At 41.9% G+C, this 24267-nt stretch overlaps 1 protein-coding gene across 3 annotated transcripts in view; it reads left to right on the top strand.

The window, feature by feature from the left end:
* Positions 1-24267, top strand: part of Cmc1 (COX assembly mitochondrial protein 1) — an 86214-nt gene that overhangs the window by 5553 nt on the left and 56394 nt on the right. Inside the window, exons 2-3 of one of the 3 annotated variants that reach the window (XM_030244530.1) lie at positions 8755-8780; positions 21359-21497. The exons of 1 other annotated variant lie outside the window; for it this stretch is intronic. In XM_030244530.1, coding sequence (XP_030100390.1) covers positions 21491-21497 — 7 coding nt within the window. In that variant the 5' untranslated portion in view covers positions 8755-8780; positions 21359-21490. The remainder of the gene's footprint in view (positions 1-8754; positions 8781-21358; positions 21498-24267) is intronic. One more of the 3 variants, XM_011242996.3, reaches the window with a different exon arrangement.

Raw genomic sequence — 24267 nt, 5'->3', positions numbered from 1 at the left:
GCAAGAGCTTTATTGCTTACATCTTTAGGAGCCAGAGAGCAAGAGAGCAAGAGCCAGAGCAAGAGAGAGAATGGCGAAACCCCGTCCCTTTTTAAGGAGAATTATTCTCCGCCTAGGACGTATTACTCCCTGATTGGCTGCAGCCCATCAGCCGAGTTGTCGTCACGGGGAAGGCAGAGCACATGGGGTGGAAAACTACCCTTGGCACATGCGCAGATTATTTGTTTACCACTTAGAACACAGGATGTCAGCGCCATCTTGCAACGGCGAATGTGAGGGCGGCTCCCCACAGATCCCCCTTTTCTTTTAATAAGAGCAATAGGCCACCCATATTAATGAGAGTGGAGATAGAGGTCAAATCCCCAATGTGCAGGTAAAGGAGCCGTACACATAACCTCCTCCCAGGCTCATCACCCAGAGGGGTCCTGGTCTGGTCCCGTGTCGTTTTACCTGGGGAGAAGGACACTTGGACACTCAACCTTCTTGAAAGATGACATGTCTCCCTAGAATAGGCTCATATATGCCGCAGAGCCCTTCTACTGCAGTGCTTAGCCGTGCAACTCTCTCGGGCTGCTGAAGCACACTCACTCTATCCCGTGCAATGAGACTAGCCTCGTGGGGTGCAAGAGCTGAATGGCCAGCGACCTATTGCTTAAGCATAGATAACCATATATCAGAGGAAGCACCATGTTCTAGAGCTGCAAGTGCCTGGGCAATAACCACCTTGTCTCTCCTAGTTTGGGCCTTAAGCTTACAGACCAACCAGAGAAGCAACACTAATCCACAGCAAAGTGTATCTCCAAATAATCCCACCCATACCCATTCTTTAAAGAAGGAAAATGCTGAGGAGATCCAATTGGGTAATCCTTTGGTCAGGGACAGGTCCAAGCGCGTGGAGTTGACCTGAATAATGGCAATTCTCAATTCCCGAAGGGTCTGTTCAAATTCAGCCATCCAATTCTGTAACATATACTGAGAAAGACTTTTTAACAAATTAGCTACCCTAGTAAATTTCTCATACTGAATGGAAGTAACGGACAATCCCGGAAACTTTTGTTCACATCCCAGCTGAGCTATTTGCCATAATACATCTAGTTGTTCCTGGACAAGATCTATGCGTTGATTAATTTCTGCCCATGGAGCATTTTTGGGATTGGAGGATGGCGGCCGCTAAGCCTGCATTGGTGAGAGGTCCCCCGAGCTCCCGACAAACCCTGAGCCAGTCTTGTAAACCTTTGTTCTTTCTTGGGGCTATGGCCGCTCGGCACTCCTGTGTGGCTTGCTCATAAATGAGCTGTTCTACCAGAGGTGCGGCTTGCTCTGAATCTCCAAAAATACGCTCTGCTGCCTCTGTCATTCTGGCCACAAAATCTGAGAAGGACTCCTGAGGTCCCTGGACGATCTTTGTTAGTTGTCCAGTGGCCTCACCTGCTTGGGAGAGCGCCTTCCAGGCCCTAATAGCCTTTTCATCTGATTCAGAACTACTAAGAACTGGCTCCTTGAGCTCATCTAGTGATGAGTATAGGCTCCTTCTCCTAGAGACCTCCGCTGATTGATCTTTTTTCTTTTCTTTTTCCTTCTCCTTCCTTCTAATCTCTCCCCAGGTATTCTTACCTGACCTAAACTTTTCCTCGGGTTCAAGACCCTTGGAAAGGCCTGTATACTTATTTTGTGTACCATATTTCCCCTTTGCTCCTACTCTCTCTCCCCGCTTTACTTCTGATAGATTGCCCTGAATTTCATCCAGAATTTTCAGCCCTGCCTTAACCGCTTGATAACATGTGAAAAGGAACAAAAGGGCTTCTAACACTAGAAAAAGTTCAAGGCCAAACATACCTTGTAAAGCTATTTCCCACTTTACTTCTGATAGACTGTCTTGAATTTCGTTAGGCTTGCTCTCTGACTAGCTCATAACTCAGTTATCCCCCTTATTCTAACCGGAGTTCAGCAGCGTGGCTGGTTTCCTTTCTTCATCTTCTCATGTCCATCTCCTTAGTGTTCTGGGGAGAATCTCTCTCTCTCTATCCCTCTGGATGTCCCACCTATTTTCTGCCTCAGCTCATTGGCCATAAGCTTTTTTATTGACAGGTGATGCTTGTAAGAGATTCTCTCTATAGCTTTATTGATGTGGTTCTCTCAGAAAGGGAAGAATAAGGGAGACAGGGTGGAGGAAATGGAAGTATGTGGTTTCTGGGAAGCTTAGCCTCAGTCTGATCATTTCCTGTGCACCAAAACTGCATAGGTTATCCGGGTGTGGAGGCAAGGGAGCTGGACTTAGGAACCATATTTCAGTGACTTTGTTACCACAGGAGTGGGAGGAAGGCAGCAGTAAGGAGAACTTAGAGCGGTTCCTGCTCATGGGCAGCTCTGGGGATTGTAAAGGTGAATGCACCAACATTTCTGCTATGGGAGACATACCAGCTGATATGTTGTTTGTTTGTTTATTTATTTATTTTTTTTGGTTTTTCGAGACAGGGTTTCTCTGTGTAGCCTAGCTGTCCTGGAATTCACTCTGTAGACCAGGCTGGCCTCCAACTCATAAATCCACCTGCCTCTGCCTCCCAAGTGCTGGGAATAAAGGCGTGTGCCACCACTGCCCAGCTGATGTGTTTATAAAAGGATAAAGAGAGGGGGGATATGTTCTATGGAGGTGTGGTGAGTTATGGGGGAAGAGTCACAAGATGGTATGGTATAGAGTTTAATTAAGGGCATGGGTGGGGAGTTAAGAGGGTATAGAGGCAGAGAAAGAGAGAGAGGAAGGGAGGGGAGTGGAGGGGAAGGGAGAGGAGTAGAGTAGAGGCTGGCCATGAGCTCGTGGAGAGAGAGAGGAGAGGGGAATGGGGAGAGAATAGGAGAAGGAAGACAGGAGCAAGAGAGCATGAGAGGAGCAAGAGCAAGAAAGGGAGGAGGGGCGAGCAGCTGCTTTTACAGTGGGTCTGGCCTACCTGGCTGTTGCCAGGTAACTGTGGGGCAGAGCTTAGACAGATTGCTAACACCGCCTCCATCCTAAAACTAAACTATCTGAAGCTATCAGGAATCTTAATTTGGATAGCAATGGGTATTTACATAACTACACTGTATTTTGTAATGTTTTTCAGGATTGTAGTAAAAGCTCTTGAGTGACGTTGGCCTAGGATGAGCCTGGAACTGGCCAGGTAGATAGATGCATCTTTTTCTTTCGTTTCCTTCTTTTTCATTCTTCATTGTTCATTTCTTTAAAAGTTTTCTAAGAAGCTTCCCTGATTGCTGTCCCTCTCTTCAGTCTTTAAAAAAGTAATTGAAATTCACATGCCAAGAACCATATAGAAATGCTGTAGACTCTGTGTATGGTGCCTCTCCCTTCTAAGTCCAGCTTGTTTTTCTTGAGATCTCATGTGAAATCTGTAGATGTGATGTGTCTAAAACCATTGGAGATAAAGGAAAACTTGAAGTAGAAAGCAAGAAAGTAAAACAGCAGTGTAGGAGACAGTATGGTTTTCCCATGCATGGCTGGAAAGGCCCAGACAGTTGGAGATGGTCTACCAAGAAGGTACCTGTGTTGTGCTGGGTCACAGACTCTTTACCAAGATGGGAAGATGTAGGACTGACTTCCGGTTTCGGGTGCCATCAGCTGCAGGTAGCATTGTAGGAAGTTTCGGGGTGAGAGGGAGGAGACAGAGTGTTTGCGATTCTGAATATTCCTCCTGGTTTGCAAGGGGTTTCTGACTCAACACAGAAAGTTCAGAGCAAAACCCTTGTTATTTTTTATCAGTACCATTATTTAATGGCTTATTTGTGGAAATACATGTTTATAGATGTCAGGAGATGAGAAATACTAGGCAGTATAAGTGAACCTAATAAAACTGTACTCAGATAAGAACATTAATACACAAATTAAACTTAGAACATTACATTACAAGAATAAGATTGCTGGGGAAATTTGTAAAGAACTGATATTGTGGGTTTTTTTTCTTATAATAATGAATTGTTACTGGGAGTTTTTTACAGCTCAAATTAAGCACAATTAATGATTAATTGAGAGCATAGACTTTCAAATGTTTGTGGTGCAGAATAAGGAAGTTTTTCTGTCTTACTCCTTCTGTGTGTAGCCTGTAATGTGATAAGAGGTGTAGTACTCAGAACAGAACAAGTACTCATAACTGTCGAATTCTGAAGCCCTTTTGTTCCTTTTCACATGTTATCAAGCGGTTAAGGCAGGGCTGAAAATTCTGGATGAAATTCAGGGCAATCTATCAGAAGTAAAGCGGGGAGAGAGAGTAGGAGCAAAGGGGAAATATGGTACACAAAATAAGTATACAGGCCTTTCCAAGGGTCTTGAACCCGAGGAAAAGTTTAGGTCAGGTAAGAATACCTGGGGAGAGATTAGAAGGAAGGAGAAGGAAAAAGAAAAGAAAAAAGATCAATCAGCGGAGGTCTCTAGGAGAAGGTATGTAATCTATGTATTTTGTAGAGGCTCTTGAGCTTTAAACAAATTTGTTGCTAACCTAACTTTTAATGTTTTTTCTCTTTGAATGTTTGCTGTTTCCTCTGACAAATTGCTTCTCTTCCTATGTTTTTTTTTTTTAACTTAAAAAAATGCTCTTCTGTAGGAGTCAGAATTCTATTTGACTTTTTTGTTTTTGTTTTTGTTTTTTTTTTAAATCAATAGAAGAAGCAAACCTAGAACTTGGATGTTTCCAATTTTCCCGCTCCCAAGATGCCTCTGAGACCCTGCTGTCCAAAGGTTGTTTCCAGGCTTCTTAGTCACTACAGACACTTACATAAATAACCTCACTTGCCAGATCCTTAAGTAGGCCCCTGCTCCCTGTGAGTGATGCTGTCATGGAAGGAAGAGTGGGGAGTGGATTACATGACCTTGATATTGCCACTTTGTGGGTTTCACCCATGGAGCCTGCAACTCACCATCTGCAAAAGGGAATACAATACAGAGAGGGCTGCTATGAAGACTCCATCCCCATGTGATCACGCAGCTCAAGGCAAACACACATTTTATTGAGGAGACAAATTCTCTCCTGATAAGCTCCCTGCTGTCAGCTCAAGTGTGGCTTGGACGGAAGATGGCGTAAAGACTGGCCACTGCTGCTTGCTGTCTTCGTCTTCTCAGTTTAAGCCTTTCCCAAGGCCTTTTCTCACTAAGCACCTTTTTAAAAACACATTTTTATTTTGTTTTTAGTATAAGAATGTAATTTGAGCAGCCTGGCAAGATGGTGAATCTGTGTGGAGGGGACTGGTCTGCCCTTGGTGAGGAGGAGGTTCTAATTGAGAACTGTGCTCTCAGGTACTGAGCCCACCTGCTGCTGGGGCCCTTTGAGATCCTTAGAAGCTGCTAGTACACAGAGGGACCCAAAGATGGAAAGTATTGTCCTGTGAAACACCCAGCAGAACTGGGTGGTAGAAGCATTTGCCTTTAATCTCAGGCAAAGGCAGACTGATCTGAGTTCAAGGCCAACCTAGTAGCCTGGTCTATGGAGGGAGTTCCAGGACAGCCAGGGGTACACAGAGAAAACCAACAACAAAACCAAAACCAAAACTAAATCAAAACAAACAAAAACATCACTCAGCAGATTATTGCAGGCACTTTTCTCGATTTCCTCTGTAATAGCAATGACATGAAAACGTCTCCAGGTGCAAATAAGAGTACCTTGTAACATTTATTTGTTAATATCATTTTTTAAAGGTCCAAAGCTAGCTAGGTTGGGAAGCTGGAGAGGAGACTCAGCAGTTAAGAGCACTTGCCACTCTTGCAGAGGACCCAGGCTCAGTTCCCAGCACTGAGTAGTGGTTCACAGTCGTCTTTTGATAACTGCAGTTTTAGGGAATCTAATGCCCTCTTCTGGTCTTTGTGTACATCAGCCATACATGCTGTGTACACGCACGTGTGTGTGCACATGCACACACACACACTCACACATAGGCAAAACACTCAAGCACATGAAATGAAAGTAAATAAAATCTTTTAAAAAGCTAAATTGGTTAAATTAGAATATGTTCACTACTGAAAAGGTAGACCTGGCCCTTTATGTGCCATAGTCTTTCCTAGGAAAGTTTCTACAGCATTAAGATTTATTTCACTGCTATGTTGTGGATTCATAGCAAGTGCTGCTATCAGTAGCCTTATAATCTAGTACTACCATATTGCAGGAACACATGAGCCCCCAAACAAAACCTGAGCTAACAAATGCAGCCAGTGGAAAAGGTGAAAATTGACTTTCAGGTGATGATAGAACGCTGAGAAGTTGGAGCTTTGGAAATTTCCCCCAGTGCTGTTAACCCTGATTTTTGCCTTAGTATAAATTTATATGGCTATATTATAGCACACTGTAAATTTGATAGTTTTTTTCAGGCTCTTATACAAATGCATAACATAGGCATACAATATTAACTCTAGGAGATAAATTTCTAATTCGTATTTGTAGTACTGAAGATAGTTTTGTACTATATACAAAATTATAGTTAATAATTGGTATGATAGTTTATATACTATCAAATGAGAAAATCTTAGAACTTATACATTTAAAACTATCTTAAATTTTTTGCTTAAAATTAATTTTTGAGAATTTCATTCATGAATATACTGCATTTACATCCCTACGCCCCTTTGTTTCCTTTCTCCAACTCTAGTCCCCCACATCACTCTGGAATTACAACCCCTCCTATAGTTATTGTTCACACACACACACACACACACACACACACACACACGCTATAACCTATAAAAACCCTACTGTGCCCAGTTATGTGCTGCCTCTGTGGAAGTGTTCAGGGCTCATCACTGACCGTTGTGCAATCAGTTAGGAGGCCCATCCTTGGGAAAGTGGACTCTTTCTCTCTCAGCAGCCACTGACTTTATCTAGGAGCAGGGCTTTGGGATGTCTCCCTCCATCTGTGTTTATACACCAGCCTGTGTGGTCTTCACAGGTCCTGTGCAGTCAGCCATATTGTTGAGAGTTCATGGTAGCAACATTCCTGCCCTGTCCTGAAGAAAGTGTCTGTAGCAGGTGTCCTGGTCCTCTGTCTCTTACAGCCCTCCTACTGTGCTCCCTGAGGCTTCTGTATAGGGGTTTTGATTTCAATGTATGCATTGGGGTAGTGCAGCCCATGGTCACGTGTTGTCTGTGTTTGCCCTGTGTTTCTGTAGCACTCTCTGTCTGATGTAGAAACCAGCTTCTTGATGAGGGTGAGAGCTATGTTTGCAGAAGCAATGTGGGTAACAGTGTTGTTTTCTGATTTAGCAGTCAGAGTTTGAAACCTTGAAATGATATCCATGCAGTTCTAGAACTGTTTCTTTGTTCTGGATGAGGAGAAGGAATTTTGGTAATCCAGGCAAAACCAATGTGTTGGATAGGAATAGGAGAACCAGGATTCATGACAAAGGTGGACTTCTGCTGTAGTTTATTCATGGAAAAGAGGTTCAGTATATACAGTTATGTCTCTTGTCAAAGAACCGATCCAGAAAAGTAGTTCCTTAGTTGCCTAAAACCATTGCAGGATTTAGAAAGGAAAGGATAGGTTTACTAGGGTATGTAATGAATAAGGTATTCAGTAAGACTATGAAGGTAAGAGAAAAAGGTGAGACTTTGAAATTGATTTCATAAAGTAGACGAGTATTCCATAGTTATTGGACTCTGTTCAGCAGTTACAGTGTTAACTATTGATGCCGAGTTATGGTTTACACTGTACATGCAGAGACAAGGGCTATGCAGAGGTAATCCTAGTTTCAAACACACATTGACACCGGCTTTCCGTTTGACAGGTGTGCTACAAGCACTTCACACCCAGCCTGCCCAACAAGAGACTTCTCCTTTCTGTTTTCTTTTTCTTATTTTCTTTTTTCTTTTTTTTTTTTTTAATTTCCACATGTGGTCACATTGTTTCACTTGGAGTTAGAGGAGTTAGAGGACAGGGGCATCTTTGAATCTTCACTTTTCTTTAGTTCCTTCAGGTTCTACTGCTCTGATAGGGTCCTTTAAATCTGTCCTTTACTGTCCATCTGCGTTTCTGTTATCTTCTCAAAGACCACGGTTTGCTTTCACCCTCCATCTTATGACAGTTTCTAGCAAAATAAAATAGACCTAAATAAATCATATAGTATATACAGAGAGTTTAAGAAGCGGGTCCGTGAGCCTTACCTGGTAAGTGCTGCAAGGCAGGAGTGGTTAGTGGCATTTTAAAATACTGTTCAAAAATATAAACACACAAAAAGAACAGAGATCATGAGTAGCCTACAAAGGTAAAAACTGTTCACAGTCTGATACATGAAATATGTTTGTTGTTATTGACAGAGGCAGTGGAAATTTGGATGCAGTTGCAGGTGTGGGCAAGAGAAAAGGAGTCAGGAGAAACACTTTGCATATTTACTGTGGATCTTGGTTGAGATGGCTGGTGTCCTTGAATTAAATCTTAAACTTCAGCTGACCTCAGTAACTAAGAAGACCTTAGAAAAATGAATCTATACTTAAAATTCTTTATATTTGTGTAAAACACACACACACACTAACTCAACTCATATCAAAGATTTGCTAAGGGGTATATGCAGGCTTTATCAGAGAAGCCCTTGGTAGGAGGTATATATTTATATATCTGCATGTATTCATATATGAAGGCATTTAGTGTAAGGAGTTGGTGTAAGCAGCTGATGAGTTTGGGGTGTGGGGCTGAGCAGGCTGTCAGGAAGGGCAGGCTTAGAGCAGTTGGTCAAGTGTTGACCCTACAGTTAATGCAGTTGCTGAAGACAACCTCATATTTGCTTTTCAGATCGTTGGATTGACTCTGGTCGATTGGTGAGCCTCACGGTTTCTTCTGGATTGAACTGCTTTTACTGATTTGTGTGTGGTGTCTGCCAAATGGACTGGACCACTGCTGCTGGTTCATGTTTGGTGTTTGATAGTGGATTGGACTGAGAACAACAAAGATTGGAATCTCCCTGAAGAACTATTTCTAAACAAACTATATCCTAATAACCTTTCTTTTCTACTCTGATGGGTGGTGGGCTAAAGGGGAGGTTGACCCCCTTACTAAAAAAGCAGGCTGTGAAAAAATATATGCTTACATCTTACATTTTACAAATCTATCCCAGACTTTCCACCCGAAATGGCCCTCTCAGTCCCTGTGGACACCATGGTTCTACTTCTTACTAGTGTAGGTTAACTTTGCCTGCTCTTGAATCAGTAGCCCGTACTCTTGTGTCTGTCTATTGCTCAACCAGTTTTTTTTGTTGTTGTTGTTGGTTTTTTTTGTTTTTGTTTTTGTTTTTTGAGTGTTTATCCATGTTGAGTGTTATCAGCATTATCCTTGGTGATGTTAGTGGCAGGTTATCAGTTTCTATTGGTAAGTCAGTTTTGGCTAATATGATGAGGTACACATTACTTTCTCAACATGTTGCTTCAGTTCTTCACCAAATGAGTTCATAGAAATGGACCACGGTTGAGTGTGTGGTTACACATCACTCAGCATGTGTTCCCCAGGGTTTCACACAGGAGAGTTCTTACATTCTCTCCATCACTTAGTGTTGTCAGCGTTGGAAAAGTGAGTCGTTTGGTAGTTGTGAGTTACCACAGGCTCCATTTGGCTTTGAGTTTTGAATGTTTTTGTTAGCGTGTATTAGCTGTGCTTACTCCTGTTCCATACACATCTGTACGTGCATTTTAATCACATCACAGCCGTGCCCCTCATTACACTTTGTGTTCCACTCCCACTCCTCTTCCCAATCAGGTTCTCTTCTATATTGTTTTTGTTGTCTGACCCAGTGAATTTCGTCATGGTTGCTGAAGGAGAATGGGTAAAGAGCTGTTTTCATGGTCACTCACTTTTTCTTGGTTGTACTAGGTTCTCTACTCTCAAAAATGCTTAACTTTTAAAAGCATAACTTTACTTTGTGGTAATTTAATAATACTCATAAGAAACTATAAACTAGTACAATTTCCATGTACCTTTTACCCAGTGTTCCCTAATGGTAAATATGTAATCACAGTCCATGCCTTTCAGCAGGTGATATTCCCTCAAAGGACCAAGCTCGATATTGGAGGGGAGACTAAAATCTCATTCTTTCTTATATAAAGTCTTGTCATACATGACACATATAAACATATTCAATGTCTGTGTGTAATCAGTGTCTGATAGGGTCACAGTAAAAGAAAAAGCTCCTTTCACGGGAAAAACATAACAGAAAAGAAGCGTGCTACTGTGCCCCACTATGAGAAAGCTGGGGATTGACACTGTCACCAGGCTGTTGCCTCTTAGTCAAACAACTCTACTTCTTTTCCTGTCTATAGTTGCTTATTTTCACGTGTAAAGGTTAAAATTCTTGTGCGCGCTCGACTGGCCAGGAAGAACGACGCTGCAACAGGATCCTTCTGCACACGTTTATTGGGAGAGCTTGATTGTAGAGGCGAAAAGACTTCGAGCCCAGAACTGGTGCTACTTTTATAGGCCTAGGAGGGGCGTGTCTCACACCCGGATTGGTTATGCACTAAGCCTCATTTGCATGTTCCTCATCTGATTGGCTACTCTCTCTCAGTACCTTACAGAACCTCATTATCATACCTCATTTGCATGTCTCACATCTGATTGGTTATACTCTCAGTACCTTACAGAACCTCATTATCATGCCTGGGCCAGGCAGTGTCTTTGCAAAAAACTTTACTGCATATGTACACATTGGTTGTTTGTCCAATCTTATGCGTGGTGGCCAGCAGTAGTCAGTGCCACTCTGCAACGGCACATGTGGCTTCCCACATCTCCCCCTGTTTTTTTTAATAAAATGAGGCTGGACTAGGCCTGTGCAATTATGCCCATCCGCCGTGGCTCCTGTTTTAGGTCATTCCTCTAATGTCACAGCCTTACCCGTCATAGGGTAACCCTATCGCCACCGGGCCCCATGTCTTAGGTTGGACTGTGCACGAGGAAAGTTGCCCGTCTCTGGATACCGCAGTGCTGTGTGACAATAACTGCTAAATGACCTAGGGCGAACTCTGCAAAAGAGGCCAGCCAAAAAATGAATTAGTGGGGAAATCATGATCACCCTATTGATGAGCAAGGGCTGATCAATGATCGTTGAGTCTCTCTCATCTAATCTCATGCTGACTAATTCTTGAGTATAGATAACCAAATTTCAGGGGAGGAGCCGTTTTCAATAGCTAAAAGTGCCTGAGTTATAATCACCTTGTCACGTTTTTGTTGAGTTCTGAATTTGCATACCAATCAGAGCATGAACACCAGTCCACAGCATATGGCAGCACCAAACAAAATCACTCCCACCCATTCCTTAAAGTAAGAAAAAGCAGAGGTAAGCCAAGAGGTAAAGTCTCCAAGGGTCACTGGTTCCACTCTGGTCCCATTAAGGTTCAGGATCTGCATCTGCAGCCTCGTCTGCAACCTTCCCAGCTCCTGCGACCAGTTCCCCTTCAGGTAATTCGATAGGTCTGTACTTTTAATAAAAGAATTATTAATGTACCTATTGGGAGTAATGCACACATGCAAAGTGGATGCCACACAACTCATTTGTATGACATCCATCATCTGTTCCATGTCATGTTGTAAAATATCCACTCTCTGATTCACTAACATTAACCCTGAGGTGATATGAGAATCCACCCTTTGCAGGGTAAGCAATGCCTCAGACGTTTTTTCTGCTATCTGACTTATAGTGTCAGCAGTATTAATTTGATCTGCCCAATTAGAGATAATCTTTTTCTTAAAAAATATACAGGGTGTAAAAGGTTTATCCACATTATGCACAAAGCATAATGTATAATTTAAATGAAAACTAGTACTCTTATACACCCGTGGCTCTTGAGGAGTTTGTCGTGCATAAGGCACATCCAAAAAACATTCCTTTGCAAAAAACAAAGGCTAGGTAAAAGAATTGGAATGTACCGGTAAAGGTACTGGCCATGATCTTACTATGGCCCATAAAGGTATACTTATCCTGGTTTCAATCATCAGGAGCAGGAGAATCATCTTGGGGTTCATCTTGCTCTTTCAGGGTCCTTGTCAGTCGCGTCGGGACCCAAAGTGGATTTTCTTCACCCTGTGGAAAAACACAAATAGCTCCCCGGGACCTGATTAAGATAGGATCCGGGCCATACCATTTATTATCAAGGACATTTTTCCATTTGACCATTTCATTGGGCGATTGAGGCCATTGTCCATGCCTTTCAGCTGGTGATCTTCCAGCATCATCTAATTTTAGAAAATTAAGAGTAAATATTGCAAGGGATAGAGCCATCTTTGGCGTCATAGCCTCTATTTCCCCTTTCTGTTTTTGCAAATATTGTTTCAGAGTGCGGTGGGCTCTCTCAATGATGCCTTGGCCCTGTGGATTATAGGGCAATCCAGTAATATGTTTTACTTGCATTTGTTTGCAAAATTGGCTAAATTTAGAAGAAGTATATGCAGGACCATTATCTGTCTTTAACACTAGGGGCTTGCCCCATGCAGCCCAAGCCTCTAAGCAGTGAGATATGACATGAACTGCTTTTTCCCCTGTCAAGGGAGAGGCATGTAGGACACCAGAACTGGTATCGATAGATACATGTACATATTGTAATTTCCCCAAAGATGGGATATGCGTGACGTCCATTTGCCAAACATCTAGGGGTCGCAATCCGCGAGGATTAACACCCACGGAAGGTGCATTAATAAATTCTACATATTTACCACACTGTAGGACAATATCTCGGGCTTCTGTTCGTGTGAGCTTAAATTTTTGTCGTAATGTAGAAGCAGGGACATGATAAAGCTGATGAAAATTCTTAGCACTTTCTATAGAACTTTGTGATAGGAAAACCATGTCTCTGGTGGCTAAGTCAGCAATTGCATTTCCCTTAACCATAGGTCCAGGTAATGATGTATGTGCTCTAATATGTTGAATATAAAAGGGATGCTCACACATCAAAATACAATTTTGTATTTTCCTCAAAATTTCAGATACTGGACTAGACTGCTTAAAATTTCCGGCAGTCTCTAATGCTAGAACCGCATTAACTACATAAACAGAATCAGAGATAATATTTATGGGCATAGGAAATCTTTTAAAAACTTCTAAAACCACCAAACATTCTACCAATTGAGGGGCTCCTGGTGTAAATTGCAACCTTACAGCCTTTTCATTGATTACATAACTTCCAATTCCTGTTTTTGATCCATCTGTATAAATATCAATGGCTCCCTTTATAGGGGTATTAGCCGTTACCTTTGGAAATATTACTGGATGTAATAACATAAAATGTAATAACGGATGTTTAGGATAATGATTATCAATTAAACCAGAAAAACTGCATCTAAGAATGGCCCATTCATCTATAGTAGCACACAGTATTTGCATTTGTGCGTTAATGGCTCTTAGGTCATGTAACCATCTCCATTTACCTGACTTCTTCTTTACAACGAAAATAGGGGTGTTCCAGGGTGATTGAGTGGGTTCCACATGTCCCAGGTCTAATTGTTTTTGTACTAATTCTTTAGCTGCTTTTAACTTCTCAGAGGGTAAAGGCCACTGAGGCACCCACACCGTGTCCTCCGTACGCCATGGAATGGGCAAAGGCTCCTCAGTGGCCCCTAGAAAAAACTCAGCCCTTTCTTATCTACTTTTTCTGTGGCTTTAACTGGTGAAATTCTACCTTGTAAGTTTTTTCCAAGACCTAGTCCAGGTATATATCCCATTCCTTTCATCATTTCCTTGCTTTTCTGAGAGTAATCATTAGTCAATATAAAGTTCATGGCTGACAACACATCTCTTCCCCATAAGTTTACAGGTAAAGGGAGTACATAAGGTTGAAAAAGCCCTGTTCTTCCTTCTTTATCTTTCCATTGTAAGGATTTTGCACTTATAGTTGGGGTAGCCTCATATCCTAATCCTTGTAAGCTATGTGACGATTGATTAACAGGCCAAGAAGCGGGCCACCAATTACTGGATATAATGCTTTTATCTGCTCCTGTATCCATTATACCTTGAAAGGTTTTTCCTTCTATTTGTAATTGTAAAGTGGGACGATTATCCAAATCTAAAGATATGTAGGCCACATTCGTTCCTGTAGAACCGAGTCCCTTATCCCCTCGGGAATCCTGGCTACTAGGGAACATGTTATGCAAACTAGGAAGAATCAGTAATTGAGCAATGCGATCTCCAGGAGAAATGGCTACAATACCTCGGGGTGCAGAACACATAATCTTAACTTGTCCCTCATAATCTGAGTCTATAACTCCGGGATGTATCATCAATCCTTTCAAAGCAGAAGAGGACCTACCCAACAGTAGGCCCACTGTATCCTTTGGTAAGGGACCTCTAAAGTCTGATGAAATAGGTTGGCACCCCATTTGAGGTGTAAGAATTACTCTGGAGGTGGCACAGATGTCCAATCCTGCTGAGCCCGGAGTGGCTCTCCTCAGTCTCTGGGTGGCCTCATGGACACTGTGGTCTGAAATGCCCCATACATTTGGGGGCCCTGGGGACGGGGGCCCCTCACCCCGTTTTTTGGCTGTTGCACTTTAAACTGAGGTATTGGCCTTCCTTTTATAGCTCTGACTGATCTACATTCATTTGCCCAATGTCTTCCTTTCCCACATTTTGGGCAAGTACCTGGTTCTGTCTTTTCAAACCTATTCTTTCTACCCTTTGTACACTGCTTTTGCATATGACCTGTTTGTCCACAATTATAGCAGGTTATTTCTTTTGCTTGCGCCATCAAAACTGCGGCAGCCAGCCCTGCATTTGAAAGAGGTCCTCCTATTTCTCTACAGGCTTTCATCCATGCTTGTAGCCCTTTCCCTTTCCATGGTGTGATAGCATTTCTACATTCTTTGGTACATTGCTCATAAACTAATTGTTCAATTAATGGCATTGCGGCCTCAGCATCACCAAATATACGTCCTGCCGCTTCCATCATGCGAGCCACAGATTCAGAGAATGGCTCATTAGTTCCCTGAATAATTTTTGTCAAGTTACCAGATACCTCTCCTCTATTAGGCAATGCTTTCCAAGCTTTCACTGGTGCCTGATTAATTTGATCATAGACCTGCACTGGGTATCCTAATTGATTGTTTGTCCATATACCCTGACCTGTAAGCATTTCAAAGCTCCATGCTTGTTGCCCTGCAGTAGCATTAGTACGGGCCTGACTCAAACACAGATCATGCCATATAGACTTCCAATCTAGATACTGTCCCATCGTAAGACATGCCTTTACCACACTCATCCAGTCAAAAGGAGTCATGGCATTGTGAGCCAATCTATCAATTTGGGACTGAGTAAATGAGGCATTAACTCCATAGGTCCTTACTGACTCTGCTAGCTCTTTTACTTGTTTATGCGATATTGGCTCATAATATCGCTGTTGAGCATGATCCTGAAAAACAGGAAAAGCCTGACATATTTTTTGCAACCCTTTAGGAGTGCAAAAAGAGTGACCATTGCCAATTGCTTTCTTATCTGCATAAGGCGGAGTAGGTGGGGGAGCACTGAAACTCCTCCCTATTGGACCAGATCTTTCTGCCTCATACTCCGCAGCAGCCTCCTTCAAATCTTCCTCCTCTCCTGTTGATAATTCGGAATCCTCTGAGCTAGACAATTCTAACGACTCAGAGTCCTCGAGAGGAGGGTAAATTGACTTAATTTTCTGCTTTTTACTATTTTTTATACTATTTTTTGTATCTTTACATTTTGGGAGTTGACAATTAAAGCCATGATCTAAGATCAAGGCAAGAAAGATAGCAACCCCAGCAACAATTATCAGATCTATTTCGTAGGAGAGCATGCCTCTCACATTAATTTCTTTCTACTTACCGGTACCGCCGTTCCTCAGCTGAAGAGTTCTGAATCCACTCCGGATCCTTCTCAGCAGTCTGTTTTGCAGGAACACTTCATTACCACCGTTCCCCAGCTGAAGAGTTCTGAATCCACGCTGGATCCTTCTCAGCAGTCTGTTTTGCGGGAACCTTTATTAACTGCTCCTTCCCTGTGATGCAGTTCTGAATCCTCCCTGTAGCAGGGGGTCTTCGCTCGTGCCTGAAGATGTTTCTTGTCCCGGGTTTTCGGCACCACTTCTTGCGCGTGCTCGACTGGCCAGGAAGAACGACGCTGCAACAGGATCCTTCTGCACACATTTATTGGGAGAGCTTGATTGTAGAGGCGAAAAGACTTTGAGCCCAGAACTGGTGCTGCTTTTATAGGCCTAGGAGGGGCGTGTCTCACACCCGGATTGGTTATGCACTAAGCCTCATTTGCATGTTCCTCATCTGATTGGCTACTCTCTCTCAGTACCTTACAGAACCTCATTATCATACTTCATTTGCATGTCTCACATCTGATTGGTTATACTCTCAGTACCTTACAGAACCTCATTATCATGCCTGGGCCAGGCAGTGTCTTTGCAAAAAACTTTACTGCATATGTACACATTGGTTGTTTGTCCAATCTTATGCGTGGTGGCCAGCAGTAGTCAGTGCCACTCTGCAACGGCACATGTGGCTTCCCACATAAAATAAGTAAGTATGCCCACAGTCAGCAGCAGAGCCACTCTGCTAACTACAGAGGGCATTCCCGTGTTGCCTCTCAGTGGTTTGCTCTCCATCAGTGTAGCTTTCTCATGTGCAAACTTTAAGGTCTCTGTTCATTCAGTGTGATGCTCTTGGACTCTATCCAAGTTATGCCAAGTTATGTTGTATGTCAGAGGTCACTTTGTTTCATTGCTAATACTCTGTAGTCTGAAGTGTTATTGCGTGTCCACTTACCTGTTGAAGGAGCTTCGTGTTATATGTTATAAGTATAAATAAACCTACAATGAGGTTTATGTGCAGGCATTCACAAGAACATGAATTTGCAGTTTTCTAGAGTAGATCCACAGAACTCTGCTTAGTCGTGATAAGTATATGGTGGGCTGTATGGGGAGGTGCTTCATGCCTCAGAGTGTCACGGTAAGAAGTTTCTCAGCAGCACATCAGGGGATGGGTCTGCTCTATGTCTGTCAGCTCCTCGGCATTTACATCATGTCCATTCTAACAGACTTTCATTACTCTCTCCTTGTCCCTTAGTTTTGCTTTTTCTAAAGTGATAGCATTGAGCATCTCTTCACATGCTTTTTCCCCCAGCTGTGTATCTCCTTTATATAATGTCTGTTCAAGTCTTTCCCCATTTATAACTGGCTTTGTTTTTCAGTAGTTAAAATTATCACCATATTGTGTGTCTGGTACATGATGCATATGTGTGTGAATGGGTGTGTGAATGGGTGTGTGACTGTGAGTGATGTGGAGGGCAGAGGCAACTTTGTGTAATCAGTGTTCCACACCCCCTGTCTTTTCACTTTTTGTTGGACTCTAGGGGTAGAGCTCAGGGTGCCTGTACCCACTGAGGTCTCTTGCTAGCCTTGCGTGTTTGTTTTCTTATTGCTGAGTTAAAGGCTTTTCATATATTTTCAATTAAGTCCTTTGTCAGATGAGATTTGTAGAACTTGTTTCTATCCATAGCTTGCCTTTTATCTTTTGACAACGCTGGGGTGGAACCCGTGTCTTGTACTGGACAAGTGCTCTGTGGGCCACACTGCAGTGCACAGCTCCATTTGACTTTCTTCACTGGTCACTGTGACTGACCGACCACTCTGGACTGGTTCCCAGTCAGAAGAGCTGCTGCCACACTGCCCCAGGTAGTAGGGATCCTAGACCCCAGGTGTGCCTGTTGCCCCAAGTGTTGAGCCATGGATGTCTTACCTTAATGGGTTCTTTCACAGAGCAGAAGTTTGAAAATGTACTGAAGTCTAAGCCATTGATTTTGTTTGTTTGTTTGTTTTAACCCCCTTTCTTGGCTTATAGGTTTGATGCTATAGATAAGTCAGCTCCTCTTGATGCTGGGCCCTGATGGCCTTTCTCTGTGATGGCTTCTAGATGGTTTTATATCTGGTTCTTTACTTTGAAATTGTAGGTTCACATGAAGTTACCAAGAATACCATGTAGACTCCCATATATCCTTGTGACAGACTTCTGTAGGGATGATACATAATTGTAAGATGATAGTAAACCCACAAACTTGAATTGGTACAGTCTTATTAACTACATAGTAGCCCTCTTGGCTTTTCTCCAGTTTGAAGTGCTGGGGACCTAACCCGGGGTCTCGAGCATGTTAGACCCTCTCCCTGTGAGCTGTGAGTTTGTGGTTCGCCTTTCACTTTTATAAGGGATGTGCTCATGTGTCCTGTGGTCCTCTTGCTCATGTGTCCTGTGGCCCTCTTGCTCATGTGCCCCGTGGTCCTCTTTGAAGCATTATATTAGCTATTGGATTCACTTTGTTTTGCTGTTTTGTTTGTCTTGTTGAATATTTAGTTTTAAAAATTGAATTAAGTAAATTTACTTTTATAAATGCTTTTTCTTTATGAATGTATATTTAATTTTGTCTTGTGCTGTAGCAGAACCAATTGATGTATACTTTTATTTTTTAGGCTATTCATAGGATGAATTATACATATAATATTTAAAAATAGTGTACCAACCTTGAGTTGCTGAGATAAACCCAACTTATTTATGTTGTTTTCTTTTTATATATTGGGTTTAATTCACTGGTGTTTTCTAGAGGATACGTACTTACATCTGTGTTGATGAGGTATACTGTGTGTGTGTGTGTGTGTGTGTGTGCCTGTGTGTCTATGTTCTTGCTGTAAATACTCCCTTTGCTTTGGGTGTTAGCATAATATTGCTGTTCTGAAATGTGTTAGGAAAAGACTAAAGTTGATAATATTCATTCTTTAAGTATTTGGCAGAATTTGTTAAAAGGAGCCTTCCCCTCCCCCCCCCATAGTTCTGTTGATTTAGAGAGAAGCAGCTTGCATTTTACAATCTGATTTGTCTTTCTCTGGCTCTTCTCACTGTGCTCTGTCACTGCCTTAGACTCCTTACGCGGAGCTCACTTCCCCCGTTTCTGATTTTGTAAGTGGAAGGTTAGAGCATTGGTTTCAGAGCTCATTTTCTACTGTGAGCTTTGCTGCAGTAGGCTTTCTCCCGTGCATATTGACCCATCTTACAGAATTAGCTACACTGTGTTACCGCCATTCATAAAGTGAGTGTGTTTAACGTTATTGAATGCTGCTTGCTTTCTACTCTGAGTGTTTTATTTATGTGTAATGCTTTGTAAGTTAATGGTTTTTTTTTTTTTAGTGGTTTCACTATAGATTACAATATGTGTGTATAATTTATCAAGGTCTATTACCATCCACATTTAAGTGAAATATAGGTATCTGTGGATCTTTTTCTAAGTGCATGTGTGTGTGTGTGCATGTGTGTTCAGGTATGAGCAGGTGCACGGAAGCTGAAGGACAACCTGGGCTGGCATCCTCAGGGACACTGTCTACCTCCTTTGAGCCTGGGTCTCTCTCACTGGCCTGGAGGTCACCAGCTAGGCTTCGCTGGCCGGCCAGTGAGTCCTCACCTTCTCAGTACTGGGCTTGCAAGTCCATGTCTCCACGGCTGGCACCTCGACTATGTGGGTTCTAGGGGTAGCTTCTTGTGCTTGCACAGTAAGCACTTTACTAAATAAAGCACCCCCATATCCCTCTGCCCCCTCCCCTCCCCTCCCCATGCTGGCTTAGAGCCTTCCACATGGTGGGATTGCAAGTATTTGCCACCATGCCTAGCTGGAATGTAAATATATTTTTTAAAAATGGAATCATTATTAATTTTTATATGTATGGATATTTTGCCTCTATGTATGTCTATGTACCATGTGTATACTTGAGGCCAGAAGATGGCATCAGCTCCCCTGGAATTGGAGTTATACATAGTTGTGAGTAGCCATTTGGGTGCTAGGAATATAACACAGTCCTCTGGAAGAACAGCCAGTGCTCAAACACTGAGCCATCTCTACAGCCAAAATGTAGATAGATATCTTAACCATCAGCAGAATTGCTTTTTATGATCTATTTGTTTTTAAGAGTTCCTCTTCATGAATGGAGAGTGCTGTTCTGCTTCTGTTTAAAACTGAGGACATTTACTGCACGTAGTCTTTCTACTGCCTTCTCCACTGTTACTGTTCTAAATTCCCTTTCAGAGTTTCTTTCCATTCTAAGTAACTTTCCAATTGTAACACTTCTTGACTCATCCCCTGGCTCTCTCCCTGTGCCATCTTCATTTGAATGTTGCATATCAGTTTGTGTCTGCCAATCATGCTAATTCTTTTAATAAATCTGGTAGCTTTCTTATAAAGAGTGTTTCTATTTTTTTTTCTGTAGAATTATTTTCTCTTTGATAGCTGTAATTATATTTCTTCCTTTCCAATCTGACTCCCCCCGCACTCCCTGGATTGTACTGTCATGAAAGTCTAGGGTGGAGCCTGGTGGGAATGGTGAGAGCTGCCTCCTCTGTCTTGATTGCTTTCCCAGGGGAAGCTTGAACCCTGGGTGTGCTGGTTGGAGTTAGATGTTATTTACCACAGCGAGCGACAGCCTTTTCTAGTCTTACTTTGCTGAGATCCTTTATTCTATAAGGATATTGGATCTTGGCAGGAACTTTTCAACGTTTGTTGTGATTACCGTGTTTCCCCGATTTATTTTTTGTGTGAATTTCACTTACTGATGATGTCTGTCTGTTCAGTGACCCTTGGAATCCTGCAGTAGATGCTGCTTGATCACAAAGCACTGCTGTGTTTGTTTGTTCTTTTTGTTTTTTAAACATATCATTATATTCAGTTTGCTTATTGTTGAGAATTTTGCATCTGTATTGATCAAGGGGCAGTAGAGTGCTGTGTGTGTCGTGTTTCTTATAACTGTGGTTCTGATATTAGGATGCTGTTGACTAAGAATGATTTCCAGGACAAAGGATTTATTTAGAACTTATTGATTTTTTTAAAATGTTCAATCAGTAGGGAAGCTATTTGGGCTGAGAATCTTCTCTTAACTATAAATTCAGTAAATAAAAAATTGTGCTGGCTGGCTCTTTTGAGTGAGATTTGATTTTGGGTTTCAAGACATTTTTTAATTTAATTTTAATCATCAAATTTACTATTCTAAATTTGTGAGTGATCTCTTATTGTTTAAAATTTTGTATTTTGCATATTTGAAATTACTGACTCCCCAATCAGTCTTAGTACAGTTTACCACTTTTAATTTTCTTAGTTTTTGTTTTACTGATTTTTATTTCTGTTATTTTTTTTGTTTTTTGCTTTTTGTATTATACCATTCCCTTTGCTTGCTTTGGTTTTATTTACCAATTTTCTGGTTTTTCAAGGTAGCTGCTTACATTAATTTAAAATCTATTTCTATGTAGGCTCTTACCTCACATTTCCTTATAAGTACTGTTTTAGCTATAATATTGAACTTTGGATATGTTTTCATTTTCATCAATTTTGAAATATTTAATAATTTCTCTCTTGATATCACTTCAGAACCAGTGGATCACCTAAAAATGTCTTGCTGTTTTTAAACATATTTGGAGCCACCCAGAGCCCTGCTTGCCATCGGTTTTTACTTACCTTGCTGTCCAGAGGTCGAGCTTCCTGGGCTTTGAGTCCTTTTAGATGTCCAGTGAGTTTGCCTCATGATCCAATTGCAGTGTATTTTGATAAACACCCTATTATTAAGGAGCATATTCTATAAATGTTGTAATAAAGTACTTGAAAATGTTAAACTATTTTAGTTAACAATCTTTATTTGGGGCTGGAGAGAAGGCTGGGTGGCTGGGAGCACTTGTTTCTCTTCCAGACGACCCAGGTTTGGTTCCCATTATCTAAAGGGCACTCACAAGCATTTGTAAGTCCAGTTCCAGTTCCAGGCATTCTGACACCCTCCCTGGCTTGCATGTGGTGTACATCCATATGCCCAGGCAAACACACACATACATAAAATAACAATAAATGCATCTTTAAAAAGATTAACTGTGTTTATCTTTTTATAGTATGCCATATATGTGTATGCATTTAAACATGTTTGGAGACATCCAAAGCTCTTTCTCCCAATATGTATGTATACACACAAACACACATGTGTATATATAAAACATATATATTTAGAATTTTTTATGAGTATATATTTTGGTTTTCTGTGTGTGTGATTTTACTTTACCAGGGTTTTGTTCTCTCCCCATCCTCCTGCTCATTTGTAATGTGATCTTGATGCAAAGCATGGAGTCTGACTCCTATCGAGGGCTGTCCCGAATAACTTGGAAACATATAGCAGTGCTACATGAATTTGGGGACAGGGTCACACAGGGCCACTGGGACTCACCTGGCTGTCCTCAGTTGTTTCATTTCTAGGCATTCTTTCTCAGATTGCTGTGTCCTAACGCACCTGCCAGACTTTTTTTTTCCCATTTTTTATTAGGTATTTAGCTCATTTACATTTCCAATGCTATCCCAAAAGTCCCCCATACCCCCTCCCCCCCCATCCCCTACCCACCCACTCCCCCTTTTTGGCCCTGGCATTCCCCTGTACTGGGGCATATAAAGTTTGCAAGTCCAATGGGCCTCTCTTTCCAGTGATGGCCGACGAGGCCATCTTTTGATACATATGCAGCTAGAGACAAGAGCTCCGGGGTACTGGTTAGTTCATAATGTTGTTCCACCTATAGGGTTGCAGTTCCCTTTAGTTCCTTGGGTGCTTTCTCTAGTTCCTCCATTGGGGGCCCTGTGATCCATCCAATAGCTGACTGTGAGCATCCACTTCTGTGTTTGCTAGGCCCCAACATAGTCTCACAAGAGACAGCTCTATCTGGGTCCTTTCAGCAAAATCTTGCTAGTGTATGCAATGGTGTCAGCGTTTGGAAGCTGATCATGGGATGGATCTTTGGATATGGCAATCACTAGATGGTCCATCCTTTCGTCACACTTCCAAATTTTGTCAGGGTAACTCCTTCCATGGGTGTTTTGTTTCCTATTCTAAGAAGGGGCAAAGTGTCCACACTTTGGTCTTCGTTCTCTTGAGTTTAATGTGTTTAGCAAATTGTATCTTATATCTTGGGTATCCTAAGTTTCTGGGCTAATATCCACTTATCAGTGAGTACATATTGTGAGAGTTCCTTTGTGATTGGGTTACCTCACTCAGGATGATGCCCTCCAGGTCCATCCATTTGCCTAGGAATTTCACAAATTCATTCCTTTTAATAGCTGAGTAGTACTCCATTGTGTAAATGTACCACATTTTCTGTATCCATTCCTCTGTTGAGGGGCATCTGGGTTCTTTCCAGCTTCTGGCTATTATAAATAAGGCTGCTATGAACATAGTGGAGCATGTGTCCTTCTTACTGGTTGGGGCATCTTCTGGATATATGCCCAGAAGAGGTATTGCTGGATCTTCCAGTAGTACTATGTCCAATTTTCTGAGGAACCACCAGACTGATTTCCAGAGTGGTTGTACAAGCTTGCAATCCCACCAACAATGGAGGAGTGTTCCTCTTTCTCCACATCCTCGCCAGCATCTGCTGTCACCTGAATTTTTCATCTTAGCCATTCTGACTGGTGTGAGGTGGAATCTCAGGGTTGTTTTGATTTGCATTTCCCTGATGATTAAGGATGTTGAACATTTTTTCAGGAGCTTCTCTGCCATTCGGTATTCCTCGGGTGAGAAATCTTTGTTCAGTTCTGAGCCCCATTTTTAAATGGGGTTATTTGATTTTATGGAGTCTACCTTCTTGAGTTTTTTATATATATTGGATATTAGTCCCCTGTCTGATTTGGGATAGGTAAAGATCCTTTCCCAATCTGTTGGTTGTCTTTTTGTCTTATTGACGGTGTCTTTTGCCTTGCAGAAGCTTTGCAATTTTATGAGGTCCCATTTATTGATTCTCGATCTTACAGCACAAGCCATTGCTGTTCTATTCAGGAATTTTTCCCCTGTACCCACATCTTCGAGGCTTTTCCCTACTTTCTCCTCTATAAGTTTCAGTGTCTCTGGTTTTATGTGGAGTTCCTTAATCCACTTAGATTTGACCTTAGTACAAGGAGATAGTAATGGATCAATTCGCAATCTTCTACATGATAACAGCCAGTTGTGCCAGCACCATTTGTTGAAAATGCTGTCTTTTTTCCACTGGATGGTTTTAGCTCCCTTGTCAAAGATCAAGTGACCATAGGTGTGTGGGTTCATCTCTGGGTCTTCAATTCTGTTCCATTGGTCTACTTGTCTGTCGCTATACCAGGACCATGCAGTTTTTATCACAATTGCTCTGTAGTACAGCTTTAGGTCGGGCATGGTGATTCCACCAGAGGTTCTTTTATCCTTGAGAAGAGTTTTTGCTATCCTAGGTTTTTTGTTATTCCAGATTAATTTGCAGATTGCCCTTTCTAATTCGTTGAAGAAT

The sequence above is a fragment of the Mus musculus genome, chromosome 9 (assembly GCF_000001635.26).
Source record: "Mus musculus strain C57BL/6J chromosome 9, GRCm38.p6 C57BL/6J".
Lineage (NCBI taxonomy): Eukaryota > Metazoa > Chordata > Mammalia > Rodentia > Muridae > Mus > Mus musculus.
Note: the sequence above shows the minus strand (reverse complement) of the source record. Positions and strands in the feature narration are given on the sequence as shown.